Source organism: Ipomoea nil, unplaced genomic scaffold (assembly GCF_001879475.1).
Source record: "Ipomoea nil cultivar Tokyo-kokei standard unplaced genomic scaffold, Asagao_1.1 scaffold0482, whole genome shotgun sequence".
NCBI classification, from domain to species: domain Eukaryota; kingdom Viridiplantae; phylum Streptophyta; class Magnoliopsida; order Solanales; family Convolvulaceae; genus Ipomoea; species Ipomoea nil.
The window spans coordinates 2,295,199-2,317,856 of record NW_017616910.1 but is presented as its reverse complement, the minus strand read 5'-3'; the positions used below and the strand labels follow the sequence as shown (position 1 = coordinate 2,317,856).

Sequence of the window (22,658 nt, the reverse complement as noted above, 5' to 3'; positions counted from 1 at the left end):
AATTAATTAAGCTAGAAATGAGTATATATGTAGTTTAAGATAAAGCTAATTAAGTTAAGGAGCTGAGGTTAAGATGAGAGCAGTAACTAACCTACAATACCAACTATAGTTCGGATGAATTAGTTGTGTATTAAAGCTATAAGAGTGAAATTAAAGAAGAGATGAGATGTGAGAGTGATCTGAGTAGGTAATTGAAGGGTAATTTAAAGAAGCAAAATGGGTTGATTAGCAGTTTAACGATCACGGTAGAAATGAAGGCGGTTATTGTCAGTGGATAAGTTTATAAATAAAAGGGTCAGTTTGCCGTTCGTAGAAATGAGTGATCTTCAACCTTCTCTCTTACATCTCTCTCCTCTATATTGGCACTCGATCCCATTCTTAAAAATTGTGAAAAATGCACTGATGTGCATGCACTTAGCAACCTACAAAGCTAATTTTGTAATTATAACCAATCTTAGAAACTTGATTGTCCATCACTATCTTTCCACCTTATGAAAATCCACTTTGAACCATGTCTTACGTAGTATTTATTAATATTTTATTAAAAATTACCCCAAATAAATAAATAAATAAAGGATTGATTGGACTTGATGGTCATATTATATGGTGGAACAATTCTTTGGAGTATTATAAATAGGTATTCCCACCTCCTTATCTTCCAGACTACATACCCTCTTTTCTTCTCCCTTCTATCTTAATTGCTAAAACTAAAACCCCTTTTCATATACATATATATTCATCGTTGAGAAATCAGAGCAAGAAATGGGAGGGAACTCCCCCTGTGCCTCCTGCAAATTGTTACGACGTCGTTGCGCTAAGGACTGCATCTTTGCCCCTTACTTCCCCTCCGATGACCCCCACAAATTCGCCATTGTTCATAAGATCTTCGGCGCCAGCAACGTTAGCAAGATGTTGCAGGTACCTTAGCTTCTTTCTTTTCTTATCTATATCTATATATCTATGTTTTATTATTATTATGATAATGATGATGATGATGATGAAATATATATATGTTCAGGAAGTTCCGGTGAAGCAAAGAGGCGACGCGGTGAGCAGTCTGGTGTACGAGGCGCACGCGCGGGTGAGAGATCCGGTGTACGGATGCGTGGGCGCCATCTCGTTTTTGCAGAACGAGGTATCCCAGCTGCAAATGCAGCTCGCCGTCGCACAAGCCGAGATACTCTGCATCCAGATGCACCACCAAGACCCTGCGGCAACGTTCCCCGACGACGACGACCACCAGAAATCGCTTCTTTTCTCGCCGGCAACCATCAACGCCGCCGCCGTCACCACCGCTAACTTCGGTACCAACCTTCAGCAGTATCTCAGCTTCGCCCCCTCTAGCAGCGCGGTTATGCAAGACCCTCTCAAGAGAGAGTCCCTTTGGACATGATAAAAAAGGAAAATAATATATGGACTCCCAATTTTTACTTTTTCTCATAAATTTTTTATGTAAACACTTTTTCTAGATTTACATGATAAAAATGTGGTATCATTGTTAGGGAGTAAAAGTGAGGAAGTAAAATTTGAGAGTACATGTAGTAGGGAACTCGATAAACAAATGAGCATGACTCAGTTAAATCTGGGGTGTGTTTGGTTGGTGGGTTTTGCCTATAGTAATGTGTCTGAAAGTGATTGTTGTTGTTTGGTTGATAGGTTTTTAGAACACTACTATGTGTATCGAATACCCCATCAATTGAAAAACTCATAACCAAATACAATAAGGGTTTCATTCCCTTATCCATTCTCAAGCACTACTATTAGTAACTATTCACATTCCACCCTACTACCAAACATGTTAAATACTTTCACCAAAACCCATTACCATCACCAAGTATTTGATACACATTTTGATTCCGATTTCTATGTGCGAACCAAACACACCCCTGAATTAGTTTCATGGTGGTGATATCGTATGAGTGAAAAAATAAAATGGCACGCTTGTTTTAATTTAGAGCCATTTTTTCTCTCCTAGATAGTTTTTTTTTTTTTTTTTTTTGTGTGGGAGAGATTCTTAAGTGCTTATAGAATATAATTATTTTTTTTCTGTATTGCCTGTCTTTGATGGCGTTTAAAGTAAAATATTCGATTAGTAGTATTTGATGTTTTGAAAAAAAAGATTTGTATTCTGTGAACACTTAAAGAATTTTTTTCGATCCGTTGTAACTTTTTGACTCTTTAATTTTGTTGATAATATTAATTAATTTGATCTATGTTATAGTTTGTTCATTTGTAAGTGTGTATTATTGGTATTTAGTGATGGAGATTTAAGTAAAAGATTGGAAAGTCAACTCTAGCATGTGAGGGCCGGGAGGTGAGCATGGAGTAATAGTAACGTTTGACGTTTCCCATTGTAGTCAACAATTTAAAGCCATGACTTGATCTGACGGTGGCAATTTCTCTTACAATAATATATTCAAATTTAATTTACAAGACTATATAATATATAACGCTAGTATATGTTTCAAAGACTAAACTTCCGCATGGAGCATAATTCTCGTACGATATATAAAGTTCGCGTTTTATTTTTGTTAATACGATCTTAGTCGAGCTTGTCATGTAAGGTCTTCATAGTATGATTTATCTCATGTGTGGTTTATAAACTATTATATCAAAGTGAGGTTTATAATGCACACTCTCGAATAGTGGTTGCGGGTTTTTCTAATCATTAAAATAAATTTTCCTATTGATTTTATGTGGCAATATATAATTTGTCCTTCTTATATTTGTCCTACGGTCTGGTTCTCCTCTCGGCCGAGGGCTCTTTTTTGGCGGTTGCCAACGGAGGTTTTCCGGTATGCCCCAATATAATGCACTCACGGCGGAAGCTCTTGCTTGCAAGGAGGCGTTGTCTTGGCTGAGGAATCAAGAGGTCCACACCGTTGCCTTACACACCGACTGTCTGGTCCTGAAGCGTCACCTCTCGGAGTCGGCTTCCACACCCAGGTTCTACGTAAGGGTGGTCGTTGATGAATGCAAAGCCATGCTATCCTCGTTTATTTCTGTTTCTCTTTTTACTATTCCTAGACATTTGAACGTTATTGCTTGCACTTTAGCTTCAAAAGTCTCTGCTCAGGCTAGTCCTTTGTACTGGAATTCTGTTCCTCTTTGGTTCTCTTTTGCAGTAATTGAATCTTGCTATTTTTGCTTTCAAAAAAAAAAAAAAAAAAAAAAAAAAAAAAAGTAAATTAACGTGGGGTGAGCTTGGCCAAATACAGTAGTCAAGAAATAAAAAGTGTTTTATTATCACATTAGAAAATTAATATTTTGAGGTAAAATTAAAAAGAAAAATAACATTATTCTAACTGAAGATTAAAAGTAAAATTAACTCGTTTTAATTTCAACATTTTGTGCAAAACTACTGGTTTTTAGCCTTTTTCCATTTTTATTTATTTATTTATATTACTACCACGACCCTTTCAACTAATGAGAAACCATATTTTTAGAATATTCGCCGAATACTTAATAACGTTCAAATTAATTTAACTTTAAAAAAAAAAATGAAATATGTATTCAACTAAGATTCGAACACAAAACATAACAAAGGAAATTAAAGAAGGGGATGATCAACCCATTCCCTATAATAAGATATAGAAAAAACTTCTCTAACTAGTATGTGAGCGATTCTATTCGTTCACCGTTTCACAAGCGAGATACACACATTTAAAAAAAAATCAAATTAACTTCACTTAAATCACGTTTTTCGTTACGTTATATTGGACTACTTTTTAGCTTTGACAACATGCAGCTGTGGAATCTATGACCGACATATAGTATAAACAACATTATTCCATTCGGAAAAAAGAAAAATATAACGAAATAGATGATCGAATGAGTAGAACATGATTTTTGTGTAAGATTTTTCTGTATAATATATTATGGAATATATATTAAAGCCTTAATTAAGTGGTGCAAGTTGGTTTGGTTGGACTGAATAACTAAGAGTTGTTAGTCAAGTAGACTATGTGCCTAATAAAACCTATATATATTAATGGGATATACCAAGACTCGTGCTGCTCAGAAAAATACTAATACACCATCTAGTGTTATGAGTCAAAACAGCTGACGTTACTTTCCAGGTCTACCATTCAAGAGGTAATTAACACAACACGAGAGGATCAAACACGTACTAATTCTGCTTCCGATACTATGAGATCAGGTTCCTCGTATTTAAGATTATTCACTTAATCGCTAGACTACAAATATATCTAACATTTTGTACATAAATGTTACAAAGTTTAATTCCTACCAACACTTTTTCGATTGAGACCATCATACATGATTTTTACAGACTATTACACAAGATTGGGATGTAATAGTCACAAGTCTTTACCGACTAACATTAAAAAAAAAACAAAAAAAAACAAAAAAAAAACAAAAAACAAAAACAAAACAAAACAAAACAAAAAAAAAACAAAAAAAACAATGATTACATCGTACTAATTAAATGTAATCGTTTTTATCCCCAGTAGGTGTACAAAAAAGTCTCCCCTGAATTCTGAAAATTTTTGTACCGCTTGCATGAACGTTTTCTTTTTATTTTTAATATAATTTTCAAAGCGACGCTTTTGATTGTCTTGTTATGGTCAAAGAGTTTGAATTATCAAATAATTTGTTATAATTAAGATTACCTTCTAGCCCTCGAGCCTCAAATGGGAGTTTTTATTATATTGAATTGGATAATCATTTTGATAGATTATTTGCGTTATAAGGAATGGAATGATTTATCATTCTTTTCACATATTTTTTTTTAAAAAAATATGTATAGTAGAAGGTAATATAAACTATAAAATATAAAGTGTGACAAAGTCAGATCATTCATAACATATAAAAACAGTAGGGGTCGGGTTGCATGTACTTGGAAGGCAGTGGTCCAAATAGGAGATTAATAGCAACGCCAGTAGTAGTAAAACCTATTTTGAGTTTTTGTTAGTGCCAACAAGGATATGTGGAGAGAGAAAGGGAAAAAAAATTGAGATGCAGAGGTGGCACGCTCACTGCCGTTATGTAATCTTCTGTTGCGTTTGTTATGGACCCTATGATAAATACTCAAGTCAAAATCCTACCTTCACTACAAAAATCAGTTTAAAAATAAAAGTTTGATCTCAATTTTAAGTACCACTTCACAATTATTTTTTGTGAACCCGATGTGAAATCATATCAAAATAGCCCAAAACTCTACGATAATACTAGCTTAAAGGCATCCTCAATCTATATTTAAAATCGCCTAGCCATTTTCCAATCACACTCCTCTCCTAATGATGCCCCTCGCAAAAGCATATACATATTTTTTTTTTTTGATAGGAGGAAGGGCCGAGGCCCCGGGAAAGTAATGGAATCTACTAAAGGCAACTTTGTTGACGTCGCGAGCCAAGAGCGGATTCAATCCCTCAGGATGTTCAAACTAAAAGATTAACTTAATAGTTAAACTATACATTTTATACCCTGCACCATGGCGCACATAGCACTGTGCGTCCCACGCCTTTCAAAACGACGTCGTTTTGTTAAGTTGTGTAGGGAGTTGACGTGACAGAGTGTATGTGTATTTTGTTATATAATTATGTACATTATGTTATACCATTATGTACATTTTTTATACAATTATGTTCATACGAAATAGGAAATTTATGTGTATTATGTGTTATGTTAAGAGTTTATGTGTATTATGTGTTATGTTAGATTATATGTATTATCTTTTCAAAAAAGAGTATGTGTATTTTGTTATACAATTATGTACATTCTGTTATACAATTATATATATTTTCGAAACATGAATTTTTTTTTAAGAAGTTAACAGCCTACATACGGAAAGCGAAATTTCCAAAAAAAAAAAAAAAAAAAAAAAAAAAAAAAAAAAAAAAGAGTACAAAACGACGTCGTTTTACATCAGAACGTACAATGTAATGTGCACCCTAGTGCACAATACAAATTGCCATATATCATATGTGACACTTGCATTACCCAAAAAACAGCACAAATATTAATACAAGAAATAAGTCTATTGTGTTGGGCCCATACTAAAAACTAAATAAAGAAATACATCCAGTGGGTTGGGCAAATTATTGTATGGAACATGGTCCACACAATGTTATGCGGACCATAATAAAAATTACATTTTTAATATATTAAATGTACATTATTTTTGTACAGAATGTACATTATACAATATAATGTACAATCAGAACAAAAATGAGTTAATACCCAAAATCGTCCTCGACTATAGTGGTTTTTCTCAATTTCGTCCTAAATGACTTTGGTAACCTAATATCGTCCCAGACTTTTGTGTTTCGCTCAATTTAGTCCTCCATTTGTTATTTCGTCAAATTGATGTTAAATAAAGGACAATTCAGTAATGTCAATATTGATCTCTCTTTACTTTCAACTTGTGAAGTGCGAAATTCCTCTTTCTTGTACGAATTACACCCAGAATTACTCCCGGACCTGCAAATCAAATTTTATATTCGCAGTTTTAGGAGTAATTCTGGGAGTAATTCGTAAAAAAAAAAAAGGATTTCGTAGTTCACATGTCTATGAGTAAAGAGATGCCAATATTAAAATTACTGAATTGTCTATTTATTTAACACCAAATGGACAGAATAACAAATGAAGGACTAAATTGAGCAAAAACACAAAAGTCTGGGACTAAATTGAGCGAAACACAAAAGTCTGGGACGATATTAGGTCACCAAAGTCGTTTAGGATGAAATTGAGAAAAAACACTATAGTCGAGGATGATTTTGGGTATTAACTCTAAATAATGTACATCTCCTGAATATAATATACATTATTTTTATACTGAATGTACATTATTTTTGTATTAAATGTACATTATTTTATAGTAGACAAAATATGGTCCACACAACTTGTGTAGGACATGGTCCACACAATAATGATTGAGTGTGTTGGGTCCACACTAAAATCAGCAATTATATTGTGGACCGTGATCCACAAAGCTTTGTGGACCATGGTCCAAATTAAAACGGCAGATACTATAGTGTATCTAAACTGACACTGTCTCATTTTTATATTATTAAATGAAATTGCAATTAAATTGAAATAAAATTGAAGTTGTGTTGAAATGAAACTGCATTGTATACAAAATGAAACTGAATAACAATTTTACATATTTAAGTGTATATTGTCCAGCGAAACTATAGTTAGAGCAAAATGATACTATAGTTGTGTTGAAATGAAACTGCAGCATATATTTGATTAGGGATGACAATTTCAATCCGACCCGAATTCACCCCGCATAGATCGGGTTTTTTTGGATGATGGTGGGTGGTGGGTCGGAGTGTGTCTTAAAAAAGCAAACCTGCGGTGGGTCGGGTTGGATTCGGGTTTTATGCACAAGACACGCCTAGAACCCCACCCGACCCACCATGTGTGTGTGTGTGTGTATATATATATATATATATATATATATATATATATATATATATATATATATATATATATATATATATATATAATAGTAAAATAAGTACTAGTATGTAGTTATTTATAAAAGTTTATATAATTTCGTGTATCTTTTTACTACTTTTTATATCAAAACTACTAAGTTTATTTTTAAAAATTAACAATTTAGTTATTATATTTAAATATTTCCATTATTTATGTTTTAGTATCACTAATGGATTTTATTTTTTTATTATGTGTAAATAATTTAAATATTATTTTTTTTAAAAACATAATAAGATAATAAGTGGTGGGTACCCGTAGTGGCTAGTGGGCACCCATATTGGGCATCCGCACCCGGTGGGGGTGGGGGTGGGGGTGGGTTCTGAAAAAGTCCACACGATGCGAATTCGAGGTGGGGTGGGTGGAAAAAAAAAATATAAGGTGGGTCGGGTGATGGATGTAGCCATCTTCGACTCACACCCGACCCATTGTCATCCCTATATTTGATACCAGAATCACAATGCATTGTAGACCGCAGTCCACAGTATAATTTGCCCACTAAAATTTGGTACGTGTTCTTTCATGCAACAGTGATCGGAATTGACATATGATTAAGATTAACACTACATACACTCCAAATTTTGAACTCCATTTACTACTCCATAGACCATATTTATGTGTTATATTCTGATTTGCCCAAATAGAGTGGTCTATAATTTTTGGCAATTTATATCCTACACCACGGCGCGCGTTGCACTATGCGCCCAGGTGCAAAACGACGTTGTTTTAATTTTTTTTTTTTTTTTGAAATTTTCCGCCCCAGTGAATAGCAGTAGTTTTTTCTTTAAAAAAAAAAAAAAAAAAAAACCCGCTGTTCAAGAATGTACATAATGTTATACTAGAATACACATAATGTTATACATGAATGTACATAATTATATAACAAAATATACATACTCTTTTTAAATGATAATACACATAATCTAACATAATACATAATAAACATAAACTTTTAACATAATACACATCAACTCTTAACATAATACACACAAATTTTATGATTCGGATGTACATAATTGTATAAAAAGAATGTACATAATTGTATAAAAAATACACATAACGTTGTGAACCAATACACATAACGTTGTGAACAAATACACATAACGTTGTGAACAAATACACATAATCTCAGCAACTTCCTACCGCGCCTCCCAACACTACCCCAAAATGACGTCGTTTTGGGAGGCGCGCGGCGCACAGTGCTATGTGCGCCGTGGTGTAGGATATAACGATTGATAATTTTTATAATTCTCTCTCTTTTCTAACAATAAAAATCACAATTCATGACGAGAATTTTAAGTGACGAGGGAAACTCACAACTATTATCTAAAAATGTGCATGGATAAATCTAATCTTATAACCCAGTTTGGATTGTTCATAACTGATTGACTTAAACTAAGAAAATCAATAAATCACTCTCGTATAAGATCGAAATTATAACGTGAGAAAGTTTTACTCCATAGAAGTCCTATATCATTTTCTTCCATGATAATGACCCAGCAGTTAATTCTTCTGAGTTTTAACCCAAATTGGTTGAGTTTCCCCAAAATCCATATATGTGCGGGCATTTCATGCCCACTTCAACTCCCACGTTGGAATGATTCATGAACTAAATCCTACACCAGTCACTTCCACATAGACTTTCTTGTAAAGTGAAGTGAAGTGAAGATACAACCATTACCATGTTTCTCAATGTTCATCATTCTCCTTCGTTTACTCCATCGGGACACTGACTAAAAAAAAAAAAAAAAAAAAAAAAAAAAACTGCCTCATCACCTCCATCCATCACCATGAAACCATTGTCTCAACCACTACTGGTTTGGATTTGCCATTTGTCTTTTCAGACAACCTAATTGGGAAATGTGTGTGGTCGTAGATTGATATATGTAGCTAATAAATTGACATTTATGTTTATATACTCCATCCGTCACATTTTATGTGTCTGATTCGGTTAACGAAACTTAACTGAACTTATTTTTAATCTAATTTTCATAATATTAAGTTTAGTATTAGTATATAAAATTTATATATTTAAAAAGAGAAAAGGGTCAAATAGGTCACTAAACTTTACCCAAAAAGTCAATTAGCTCCCTAAACTTTAAAAAAGTACAATTAAACGCTTAAATATGTCAAGTTTAGTCAATAAAGCCAAAAAAAACAGTACATAACCTGTTATTACAGATCATTTCAATAACGGCGACCGACGAAAATTTACTACGCCGTCGCCGGTCACCTTCTATTGGAGAAGGCGACCTTTCTGGTCTCCTTCTCAGGGGAAGGCGGCCAGATCTGGTTGCCTTCCCATGGAGAAGGCGACCAACCTGTCGCCTTCTCCAATAGAAGGTAACCAGCGACGGCTTTGTCGTCGCCAGTCGTCGGAATTGAATCGGTTTTTAGGCTTCATTGATTAATTTGACATGTTTAAGGGCTTAATTGTACTTTTTAAAAGTTTATATTAGGGGCTAATTGATTTTTGGGGTAAAGTTTAGAGGCCCATTTGACCCTTTAAACTATACTAAAAGTACTATTAAACACACAAAATCAAATTTAAGAATAAGTAAAAAATACTAAAGAAAATAAACAAAGAAGAAAGAGTTGTTTTGACCAATTAATAGTAAGTATGACAGATAAAATGGAACAGAGGGAGTACTATCTAGCCAATACGCTCTCACAGGTGTACGGAGCGTATCTATTGTAGTTTATCTCTTTATCGGGTGATGCAAATATTTGTACTCATGACCTTTGGCATAGGGACATAGGGTAAGTTCTGATACCAAATTGAATAATTAATGTGTTCTTTAATTTTTCAATTAAAAGTCTAACAACATGTTTAATTCTCGGAATAAATTTTGAGAGAATATGAATTCTATTCGTTCGTGAATGGAATAGGCAATGAATAAAACACAAATTAAACTCCCTTGTTTGGTTTGCGTAATGAATAGATTTAAAAAATGTATTCTAGTGTTTGGTTGAATTCATGAATAGAAATGCAATAAACATTAAAAAGACAAAATTACCAAACATTGATATGTGTACGTATATAATAATAATAATAATAATAATAATAATAATAATAATAATGTTATAATTATTATTATGATAGAATACATATGTAGTAAATAACAAAATTATTGAAAAAAACTTGTGTGAGATTGTCTCATGGATCATTGTCTATGGGACGGGTCGGGTCAATATCAAATGTAATATTTATACTGGAAAATGTAATCTTAATATGGAATAAAATATTTATTCCTTTCAAAAAAAAAAAATTATTACTTATATGGAAAGTGTAATACATTTGAAGAAAAAATATAATACTTTTACATTTTGATTTAAAAGTATTATATTTTTCCTCAAAAGTATTCCATTTTCATATTGACCGACCCGATCCGACTTGTCTCATAAATAAAGATAAGGATAAATTAGGTATTATCAAATTAAGTTATTCCTGAAAACTTGAAAATAACATAATACCGTGGCCCCTTTCGAAAAAGTTGAACCCTTACAAGCGGAATAGATCATTCTCGTAAATACTATTCTTGAGATTAAAATGACTTACAAAAAACCGAATAGGTCTATTTCCGATAATGTTATTCAATTCTCAAACATATTTCATATATAATATATTTCTATATTATATGATAAATAAAGCTTTTTAATTTTCAATTTTCTTTTAACTTGTTTAATATAAGCATCCTCTTATTAAGGTTGTAGTGGGATTTGCCAGACGTTATGCCATGGAACCGTGTTCACCATTCATGGTGAACACGGTTCCAACGGTGTTAATATACCGTTATCTTTTTTTTTTTTTTTTTAAATTAATTACGTGACTTTTCTTCTTTATTTTCACATTTTGTGATTTCACTTTAATTTGAGGTGAACAAAGATTTCGAACATTCATAAATTATGAATTCATGCTTGCACATTCACTTTGGAACCATGCCTACACATTCCTGTCCGAAATCACGGACATTCATAAATTATGAATCCATGCCTGCACATTCACTTTGGAACCATGCCTACACATTCACTTTGGAACCATGAGATTATGAATTTTCTGTTATAAGATTATGAATTTTCTGTTATGAGATTATTCAGTTATGAGATTATGAATTTTCTGTTATGCGATTATGAATTTTCTGTTATGAGATTATGAATTTTCTGTTATGAGATTATGAATTTTCATTACATTCATAATTTCGGACATTCATAAATTATGAATTCATGCATGCACATTCACTTTGGAACCATGCCTACATATTCCCGTCCGAAATCACGGACATTCATAAATTATAAATCCATGCCTGCACATTCACTTTGGAACCATGCCTACACATTCACTTTGGAACCATGAGATTATGAATTTTCTGTTATAAGATTATGAATTTTCTGTTATGAGATTATGAATTTTCAGTTGTGAGATTATGAATTTTCTGTTACGCGATTATGAATTTTCTGTTACGCGATTATGAATTTTCTGTTATGAGATTATGAAATTCATAATCTCATAACAGAAAATTCATAATTTGATCAAACGCGCGCCGTTAACTCCACATCCGCGATTTTTTTTTTTTTTTTGCCTAAAAACGACGTCGTTTTACCTTGTGTTCACCATTCTCGGTGAACACGATTCCACGGCATAATTTGCGGGGATTTGCTGCATAGGTTCATCTTAATTTGGACCAACCAAGATCTCATTTGCATTCTAGTTCAAAAAGATATGTTAATCATTGCAATTTGATACTCTTTGTGATTGCATAACATGTCCTCAAATCAATGATCATCACTACCCAGTAGCACTTCCATAGTTTTTATTACTTTTTCCATCATCCCTTTAATGCATTGATTAATGGACCAGATTTTTTACATATGTTGATCATACACCTTCAGGAGAAAGTCAAAATAAATTGCTCAAATAATTGGTTTTGGGTCAGGATATTGGGTTTAATTAGCCCAATGGGCCCAAAGAGTAAAGATAGGCCTTCTAAAACCAACTCCACTGGCCATCGAACCTCGGATCTCTGGTTCCGTAGACTGAGTTAAAAAATAAAGGAGAACGACTCCACTGGGGATCGAACCCAGAATCTCTGGGTTCGTAGACCAGCGGCTTATCCATTGGGCCATGGAGTCTTGTTGCCTTGGTTTATCAGTTATTATATTAATACGCTAAACGATCAAGTCCAATGAACTCAATGAAAGTGTATAAGTAAAATACTGTATTTTTGTTACACAAATAATGTATCTTTAGTATATTAAAAATGTATATTTATTTTATGATCTACACAATTACGTGCAATGGCGGAGATAGAATTAAAATTCAGTGGCGTCAATGTACTAATTTCATATTATTTTCAATAGTCAATAGAAATATAAATATAAGTTACATTTATAAATAAATGTCAACGACACATTTTCATACTTTGAAAACGTTGTATACTTTTTTTTTCTTTATCAACGCTTTCAAACACATCCCTTTCAATAAATGTAATCAAACAATCATTCATCAAACTATCTCTCATTCGATTGCGCAATCTATTCTTCACTATCTTCATTGCTGAAAAAACTCTTTCAACGCTTGCAGTCGCCACTGGTAATATCAAAGTTAATTTCACACGTAAATAAACTAATGGATATACAATACTTTTCTTTATCTCCACTAGTTTTTCAGCAAGAGAACCAACCTCTTGGGTATTGGAAAATGTAGATTTAGAGCGCATATATCTAAAAACATAATAAGTCTCAATCAAAGTTATATCCCTCATTCATGTCCATATTTTTAATGCTAATCATTTTATACATTGTGCTTTTAGAGTTGTACTATATAATTTTTTGGACAAAAATACCCCTACTGTTATAACTTCCGTTATCTTTTCCATTATTGTTACCATGCACAAACATCCACCATATATTTTCTTATATTATTTAATGATAATAATATTTGTAGATATTATATATTGGATTATTATAATAAATAAATTTGATTTTATATAGATTTTAATTAGTAGAGATTTGTAAGTTATTTTAAAAAATATAAATATTGGGCATATGTTTTTGCGCATCATGCATAGAAAGGACTAGTCAATGATATAAGTCTCAATTTGACTATTAAGAATCAAAATATTCACCGGTAAAAATTCAAAGGGATAAAGTTGAGCCATACGAACCAACATTTCCTTATCAAAAGCTGCAAATGAGTCCATTGGATTGAGACATGCTACACAAAGAAGCAATTCATTGTTCATTTCAGTGAAGTGATTATTTAACTCTTTAAGTTGTCTATCAATCACAACATAAAACACACCAACTTGAAAATAATTCAAATTTGAAACTTTTATTGCTTTACGTCTTGATCTTTCTTGAGGAATGTAGATATCATTGATACTAGGCACCAAATATCATATTTTTCAAAAAACAATGCAACGAATCACATCCATCATCTCTCAAATTTTGTAACCGTTGTTTGGCTATTTTAACCAATTACATAGCATTAACCATATCTTGATATTTTCTTTGCAAAACTTTTGACAATTCATTAGAAATTTCCAACATTGCACACTCCTTATCAAGTGTAGAGTGAAAAAAATAATCAAAAAGATTGAATCAATTACAATAATTTATATGTGACTTTCAACCATTTGCTCAGAATTCAAACCATGTTTAAAATTCAAACCATGTTCAACCACACTTTCAAGCACATCAAGAATGGATGAAAACTTCTATCGGGTCGAGGTGTGAGGGGGCCCTTAGGGTTGGGGTTCAACCTTTTGGAAGAAGAATGGATGAAAACAATGAGATAATATTGAGACACATACAATAATGAGAACTCCATCGAGTATCACCCGCTCGTTTGAGGCTCATTTCTTGGTTAAGCCATCTCCCAGTAATAAGTTCACAACTGTTCAACGTTTCAACAACTTTAGAAAAGTACCAATGCTTTGAAAAAGTGACGCAACACAATCTTCATTTTTTGCAACTGCAACAAGAGTCGATTGAAGTTGATGAGTAAAGCAATTGACATAAAATGCACACTATATGATTTTCCTTTAAGATTAAACTTTTAAAACAATTAAATTCACCTCGCATATTGCTAACCCCGTCATAACCTTGTCCACGTAATCTAGACAAACTTAGTCCATGCTTGGAAAATAATGACTCAATTGATTCATCAACCAAAATACATAATAAATCATCTCCCAAATCATCAATAATTACTTTCATAGTCTGACTTGTTGAAGCATTTATAATGTCCATTTGAATGTCTGGAGCAGTAAATTTTAAATTACTAGGAGCGTTTTTCAAAACAACATCATAAATACATTCATTATGGTTTGCAAGTGATAAGAATTATCCCTACTTGACCATAATGTACACCTGGTCGGTGTTGCGACCATTACTTCATAAGGACCCGACCTAATCCTAGATCGAGCCCAGCATAAGACGACGAGGCCTGAGAACTGTATCAGCCACCCTGACCTCGAGCTAATTAGCTCGGGGACGAGAAGCCAACCTAATACCCTTAGCTGAATAGAGCAGCGGCATACCCAATGAACTTAGGAACCTAAGGACACGTGGGTAAGCTACTTTTGGCCCCGACTTGGACCAGTGCATGGGATTCACGTGCCGCACATGTCGAGAAATCGGTACTTGTTCCCTCCTCACTCTTATAAATATCGCATTAATTACAAGGTAAGGGAACTTTTGGTTCTACACGCTAACTGTTAGCTCGGAAACCTCTGACCTACTGTCAAGCCTTTCGAGCTTTAATACTTAAACCAACAAGCATACTAGGAAAAGGGAACGTAGCCAGAACCGACTCTAGCCCAGTACTACGTAGTAGACACCCGTATTTACTACAACAGCAAGAAAACATAAAAGTTCAAGAAAGTTTGGTCAAAATTGATTCAATGTACGTGTTGATTTTGATTCATCAAGTCTTCACCCCTTTTAACAGCTTGATTGTGAGCACTATTAGGATCTCCAACATGAACTTTAAATCTATCCTTCTTATTTCAATTAGTAAAACCTTTAAGAATAAACAATATTGCAAAAATCGAACCTAGGCGCCGATTAATCGGTGCTAGGCGCTAGGCGGTCGGCCACCTAGGCGTCCGCCTAGGCGCTCTAGGCGCCGATTAATCGCTCTAGGCGCCCGCCTAGGCGCTTTAGGTGCCCTAGGCGGTCCCCAGGCGCCTAGAAGGCGCCTAGCGATTTTTTCAACCTTGAGAATAAATGAGTCACCACTTCCTTATTTTCCCTTATCATGTCTAAAAATGAAACAATATCTACAAATCTAATAAGAGCGAATAATGTTAGGCCCTTAACTGGAACAAAAAAAATGTCGGTACTAATTGTTTCTTAAAATGAATGGTTCATATTATTTTGATTTTAGTATCTTTTAATGATTTTCCTTATTTACCCTCTATTATATTATTTTCTTCCCTTAAATAACCCTAAACTCCGTTAGTTTAAACTTTAGTAACAGAATATTCCGTTAACTATTTATTATTCTTAACATACTCTTAATCTACAAATCTAATAAGAGCGAATAATGTTAGGCCCTTAACTGGAACAAAAAAAATGTCGGTACTAATTGTTTCTTAAAATGAATGGTTCATATTATTTTGATTTTAGTATCTTTTAATGATTTTCCTTATTTACCCTCTATTATATTATTTTCTTCCCTTAAATAACCCTAAACTCCGTTAGTTTAAACTTTAGTAACAGAATATTCCGTTAACTATTTATTATTCTTAACATACTCTTAATCTACAAATCTAATAAGAGCGAATAATGTTAGGCCCTTAACTGGAACAAAAAAAATGTCGGTACTAATTGTTTTTTAAAATGAATGGTTCATATTATTTTGATTTTAGTATCTTTTAATGATTTTCCTTTTTTTTTTTTTTTTTTTTTTTGAAAATTTTTAATGATTTTCCTTATTTACCCTCTATTATATTATTTTCTTCCCTTAAATAACCCTAAACTCCGTTAGTTTAAACTTTAGTAACGGAATATTCCGTTAACTATTTATTATTCTTAACATACTCTTAATTTATATAAGGTCTTAGATTCGAACCTTAATATTTCAATTATGCTTTTGCATTATTGGAATGATTTAGGCCATTATGGTATTAATATTTTTTTGTATTTTTTTATAATGGTACAATTGTACATTACATTATTAATATTATACTATTTTTTTTATCGGACAATGTTCTTACATCATTGTCAGACCTGCGCGGCCTAACTACAAAGTTGTTGATCATAAATACAATTACACATGGACTCTAAAACGGTAGGATCATTTTTCAAATAATTGACAATGTTAACATCCTACTAGCTCCAATTGAACAAGTTTACACATCAAAATTTTATCAATGCATGAAAACTTCTAAAAATATTTGTAAGTTAATTTTTACTATATCATTTTATTAATATCTATTGTAACCATATATTTTAAATTATTTATTAGCATCCTCTATTAATAGCAATTGTAGCAATTGTTATGGACAAACTCACAAAACAATTTGTCTCAACAAGGAATGGAAATTAAAAAAAAAAATCATTGATTTCATTATTGTTGAAGAAAAGTATGTACGACACTTTATTACTCTTATTAATTAAATATTAAATAAATTAGAAGCTACAACAAAAAATAATACATATGCATTTAATTAATTTAGAATTAGATGTCTATAATGCTTTATTTAAAAAAAAATTATTCATTATAAAAAAATTTAAAAGAAATATAATTTCATTAGTTATATTATCTTTATTTTCTACAATTCAAAGATTCCTTACCTTCAAATTTATTAATTTATTATATTCACTACATTGTTCATTGTCTTCTTTTTTACATTATCTTGTAATTAAATATCAAAGTTATAATACAAAACATGTTATATATATATATATATATATATATATATATATATATATATATATATATATATATTTATATTTATTTATTTATTTATTTACCAAGTATTTTATACAAATATAATAAATATTAATATTTCGTTCAATACTTTCACATGATAACCTGCGACACACATCTCACAACACATGAAACATGTAGGAAAAAAACTACCACTACTAAATATCAATAGGTGTTTGTACGCTAGAGAGTTCATATTACAACTAAAATCTTAGTCATATACACAGCAAGGTAAATTTAAAACTTCCTACACCATAATCTCATTGCATGATGAATCCCTCTATGCTGCTACCAGTAACCTAATTGCACATGAAACACTACCAATAAAAAAAAAAACAAAAACAAAAAAGAAAAAAGAAAAAAAGAAGACATGTACTGAAGATGAAAACAATAACAATACTACCCAAAAAAGAATTAAGAAGAATTAGAGAAATTTAAACCAAAAGTAGTATTTATTTAGACTATCGCTTTAAAACTAAGTATTTAGACTAGCGTTATTACAAAGTTACAAACATTTATTTTAGTGACAATTATAATCAATCTCTCATATATTATCTTGCATTTATAAACCTTAAATTACCGATTTAAATAAACAAATTCAACATTTATTTACATATGCATGAAAATCTCCTATATAAATATTGCATTGATATACTTTGGAATACTTATTTAAAAATAATTATTGGGCATTATCGCGCTTTGCGCGATTATAAATGCCAATGTGTATTTATAAAGTAGTGTTCTTTAATTGGTTAAAGTATTCATATAATAATGAGAGAGATGGATATGAAATTAATAAAAGATAAAGAAATAGTCTTTGTGCTTATATTTGAATAAAAAGATAAAGAAATTCGAAATAGCTAAATTATAACTAAAGTAAAAAATAAAGAAACCACTAACTAAAGCTAACTATCTATCATGGAAAGAGTAATTGTGTTTGTTGAATACCAGTGAACATGGGTTAATATAGTCTTGTTCGGGATAGATTAAGGGTATAGTTAGGAATCTATAAAGATTTGTATTATAGAATCCTATTAATTAAGACATCAATATTATTATATTAATTCGAAATTAGGAATCTATTAAGATTTGTATTCTATATTCTATATTCTAATTATAAATTACAATTGTATAAAGATGATAATAATGACATGACAAGTATATATATTTGATATAGCGAAGATGACATTAGTAAATAAGAAAGTATCGTAATATGGAAATAAATTCCTATTTGTATATTGATTAATTTTATTACGAAATAATTATGTAAAATATAGAATATTAGGTAAGAAGATTATGATCAAACAAGGAAATGCAAAAATATCGATCTTTTTCAGTACCTTAAATCTCACTCAAAGCTCACAACGGTCAACACCAAATCTCTTCCTTAATTAACCTGTTAAACCCAAGTACCAGGAAACTTATTACCCATCTCGAATTACACTTTTAGCCCACAACCCCTTTACCCATCTCGAATTACACTTTTAGCCCACAACCCCTTATTATCCCATTTGACTCGTCCACAGCTGCAAATTTCCCTTTGGATCATCATTCTTTGATAATCAAGTTTCTTATTTCCAAAAAAAAAAAAAAAAAAAAAAAAAATCTCAATTCTTCGTTAATGTTCAAATTAAAGACGCGCATTGCGTGATTAGATCCATGCTCAATGTGTATTTTTAAATTAGTGTTTCATAATTGTTAAACATATTCATATAATAATGAGAGATAAAAATGTTAAAACCTGTAATAGTATACATTTTACCGTTCAAGGCATAGTAGGGCAGTGCGAATGTGGAGATTAAATTGTAGAAATACTGGAACAGTTTTGGAATTTTACACAGTAAAGACGGACTAATATTGACCAAATTCCAACTGTTAATTTTTTATTTGATTTCACATTTTTTTGTTTTTCCCGAAATGGTGATTTTCACGGAAATTAGGCACATATAATCAATCATATATTGTTACTGTAAGGATATTCAATAAGAATTAAATAGTAAGCTACTCCATATAGCCACAAATATCTTACTCGAAAAATATATGTATCTCCTTCTAAACTACTATTTCAGAGATACGATGTATGAAATTGTCCACATAGTAAACCCTTTGGTGTTTTATTTAAAGGCAACATATACATACAAAAACTAAACCCCATACACCTTCCTATATACTTGTATAAGTTACCAATGATGCTGTGAAGAATCCGATTCAAGAATTGTTGAGTCAATTATTGTCGGACAACATAGATTTGATAAAATTGGTGGTGATTTGATCTTGGTTACCTAAAAGAGAAAAAAGAGGTGAGAATTAATTGCAGATATCACAATCACTGGTCATAATAATATTTAAAGATTAATAACAAGCATTTTGGCTGATGAAGTGTAGAATTAACTTATTCTGAATTTAGATAAGACAATTTTATATAATAATAATAATAATAATAATAATAATAATAATAATAATAATAATAATAATAATAATAATAATAATAATAATAATTGCCTAAGCATTATTACTTTCTCATCATGAGTAAGCATATAAAAGACTATCTTTTCCTAACCATAATTAAAAAATCTTAAAAAATTCATCACAATATGACCTAAACCCATAATCTCCAAAAAGGAATTATGAGTAAACAACATTAAGGACATAGTAACTTGGCCAACAAAATATTCTCAAACTATTAGGAAATGATCCAGAACTAAAAAAAATGCACAAAAATTAGCGTTAGACAAATCAAGCAATCCTGTTAAGGACTTATCCTCATCACTACCTGCAGAAGCATTCATAAGAATAATCAAATTTGGTTGCTACTGCTTTAGCTAGACAGGTATATATTACATAGTTTGAACATTGGGCCACATAAACTATGAACCGCACACAAACTAATAAATTAAAGCTGGAAAACACCATAAATAAAACTGGTCAGAAAGCTGAAATTCATAAGAAAATTTCTCTAATAGCTCCACTAAAACCTTCTAAGTTATCAAAATTAAAGCTGGAAACTTAAAACACAGAATCAATGAATTAATGGAAAAACTTCTAATAATCTAACAAATAAATATAAGGAGTTCCACACGACGGTAAGCTGCAGAGATTCCACATAAAAACAATGAACAAAGACACTTTAAAAATAACTAAGAAATTAACTCTAAAAAAACAATGCTTAAAAATAAATTAATCTAGCCTTAATAGGAAGGTACCATATGTTTCACAGGAAGCATTTCGGCGTCTCAAGTTTATCTCTGCCCGTCGAGTCTCATTACAAGCCTACCGCTCCCTATGTTTTCTATACCTCTCATCACGACTGGATTTAGGGATTTCGGAATGGTTAGACTCCATAGTAGAATGGTTTATAAACAATAAATTCAAACTCATAAATGAGAATACAATTTTGAATTCTGATCTTTCTACAATAACATAAATAAATATTCTACATTAACAAAAAATGGAAACCAAAAAAGCATGTTAGAATACATAACTACTGATTGAAGAACAACTACATAAAAATGACAAAATCAGTATTAACATTGTACTCACCAAGGTGCATTTACATCACCACACTTGAAAGCAAAGCAAATTAAAGACAGAGCAGCAAAACAAATTAATGTCGAAGCCAACAATTTTCCAGTAGCTCATCCCATTAGCAATGCCAGAACTCTACCAAACAATCCCATTATGTAAATCAATTATTCCAATGGTCCACCAAGCTAGGTGGACCATCTTCTTCATTCAATTAATTCCATTAGCTCACCCAGCCACCATTCAACATACTCAGATTGCTCCAAATCAACAGATAGACTCAGTAGCAACCCATTCAAGCCAATCCTTTCCATTTATTTTATTTCACCAAGCCAAGCATTTCCCATCCATCTAGTGTATAATACTGCCCAGTCGGTTTCAACATAAGGCTTCATTTCCCATTTTGAGATCCACCCCATTGCCGCAACATCCTCCACTTAACAAAGCTTTGGACTGTTGCTGCAAGAAACCCCCTCCTTTTCCAGTTCCAAATTAAAAATCCAACACACCACCCACATTCAATGAGTGGAAATTATTACCTTAAGCCCCTTCAACAGTCCCCACGATCCAAGAGCTACTGCAGGGGAGGCACATATTTCAGCATATAATCGTTTAATTTGCTTTCAGCCTGTTTTTTAATGATGCTTTCCAAAGTCTTGCAGTCTCTAAGTGTAGATGCACCAGGCATCCCTCCCTGCAATTCAATGAAACATTCCAGGAGTAACATACTAATCAGTAGGGATCATGTAAGACTGATCACTTCTAACACTGAAACACAGGCATAACAAGTACCAGAATGGACAAGCAAATATACTATATATTCTAACCAATTCCCATAATTATCAAACTAACTTGGATTAAACCGACGTAACACATTACCTATGTTTCTTTGTTGAAAGGTATGTTTACGTGGTTGGCAAGGTCCATTTTGCAAGTATCTCTTTCGTACATTATCCCGATCATTCGGGTGATAGCTAATAATTGCCTTTACAAAGTACCAAATCTGATGCAAGACTTTCTAAATCCACTTCAATACGAGATTGCTTTGAGCATGATTCACTACAATCTTATGAAAAATTTGATTGATCAAATTTTATTTTTCGTTTAAAAAACTTCTCCATCTACTACATAGAAAAACAATAAGCAATTATAATTTTAATTAAATAAATACTTATATATATATATATATATATATATATATATATATATATATATATATATATATATATATATATGGTAGGGTTCCATTGAGAACATGTGCTTAGATGAGAACGTGAGAACACATCATGTGCATCCATCTAATAATTTTTAATGGTCTAAATTAAATTAAGTGTGTGCGAACGCGCATTATATGTGTGCAAACATGATTTAGTGCGTTTGCACACATTTAATGTGCGTTCGCACACACTTAATCTAATCTAGACCATTAAAAAATATTAGATGAATGCACATGATGTGTTCTCACGTTCTCACTTAAGCGCATGTTCTCATATGATCCTAACCCTATATATATATATAATTACTAAAAGTACAAAAGATGAAAATCTAAAAACACAATAAGTGTGAATGAAGGTTATACCATTTATTTATGTCCGTTTTTTTGTTACAATTTTTTTTAATACATTATGCTATAAAAGTTGTACTATACAATATTTTGGACAAACATACCCTTATCGTTATAACTTCCATTATCTTTTCCAATATTGTTACCATGCACATGCATATGCACCCACCATAT

At 31.8% G+C, this 22,658-nt stretch overlaps 1 protein-coding gene and 1 non-coding gene across 2 annotated transcripts; one reads left to right on the top strand and one right to left on the bottom strand.

Moving 5' to 3' along the window:
- Positions 1–643: 643 nt before the first annotated feature.
- LOC109173700 (LOB domain-containing protein 12-like) lies at positions 644–1,474 on the top strand. Its single transcript, XM_019322983.1, has 2 exons — positions 644–918; positions 1,019–1,474. The coding sequence occupies exons 1-2, from the start codon at positions 763–765 to the stop codon at positions 1,391–1,393; spliced, it is 531 nt and encodes a 176-aa protein (XP_019178528.1). The 5' UTR covers positions 644–762; the 3' UTR covers positions 1,394–1,474.
- Positions 1,475–12,518: 11,044 nt separating this feature from the next.
- Positions 12,519–12,591, bottom strand: TRNAR-ACG. Its single transcript has one exon. It is a non-coding gene; the product is annotated as a tRNA-Arg (tRNA).
- Positions 12,592–22,658: the final 10,067 nt, after the last annotated feature.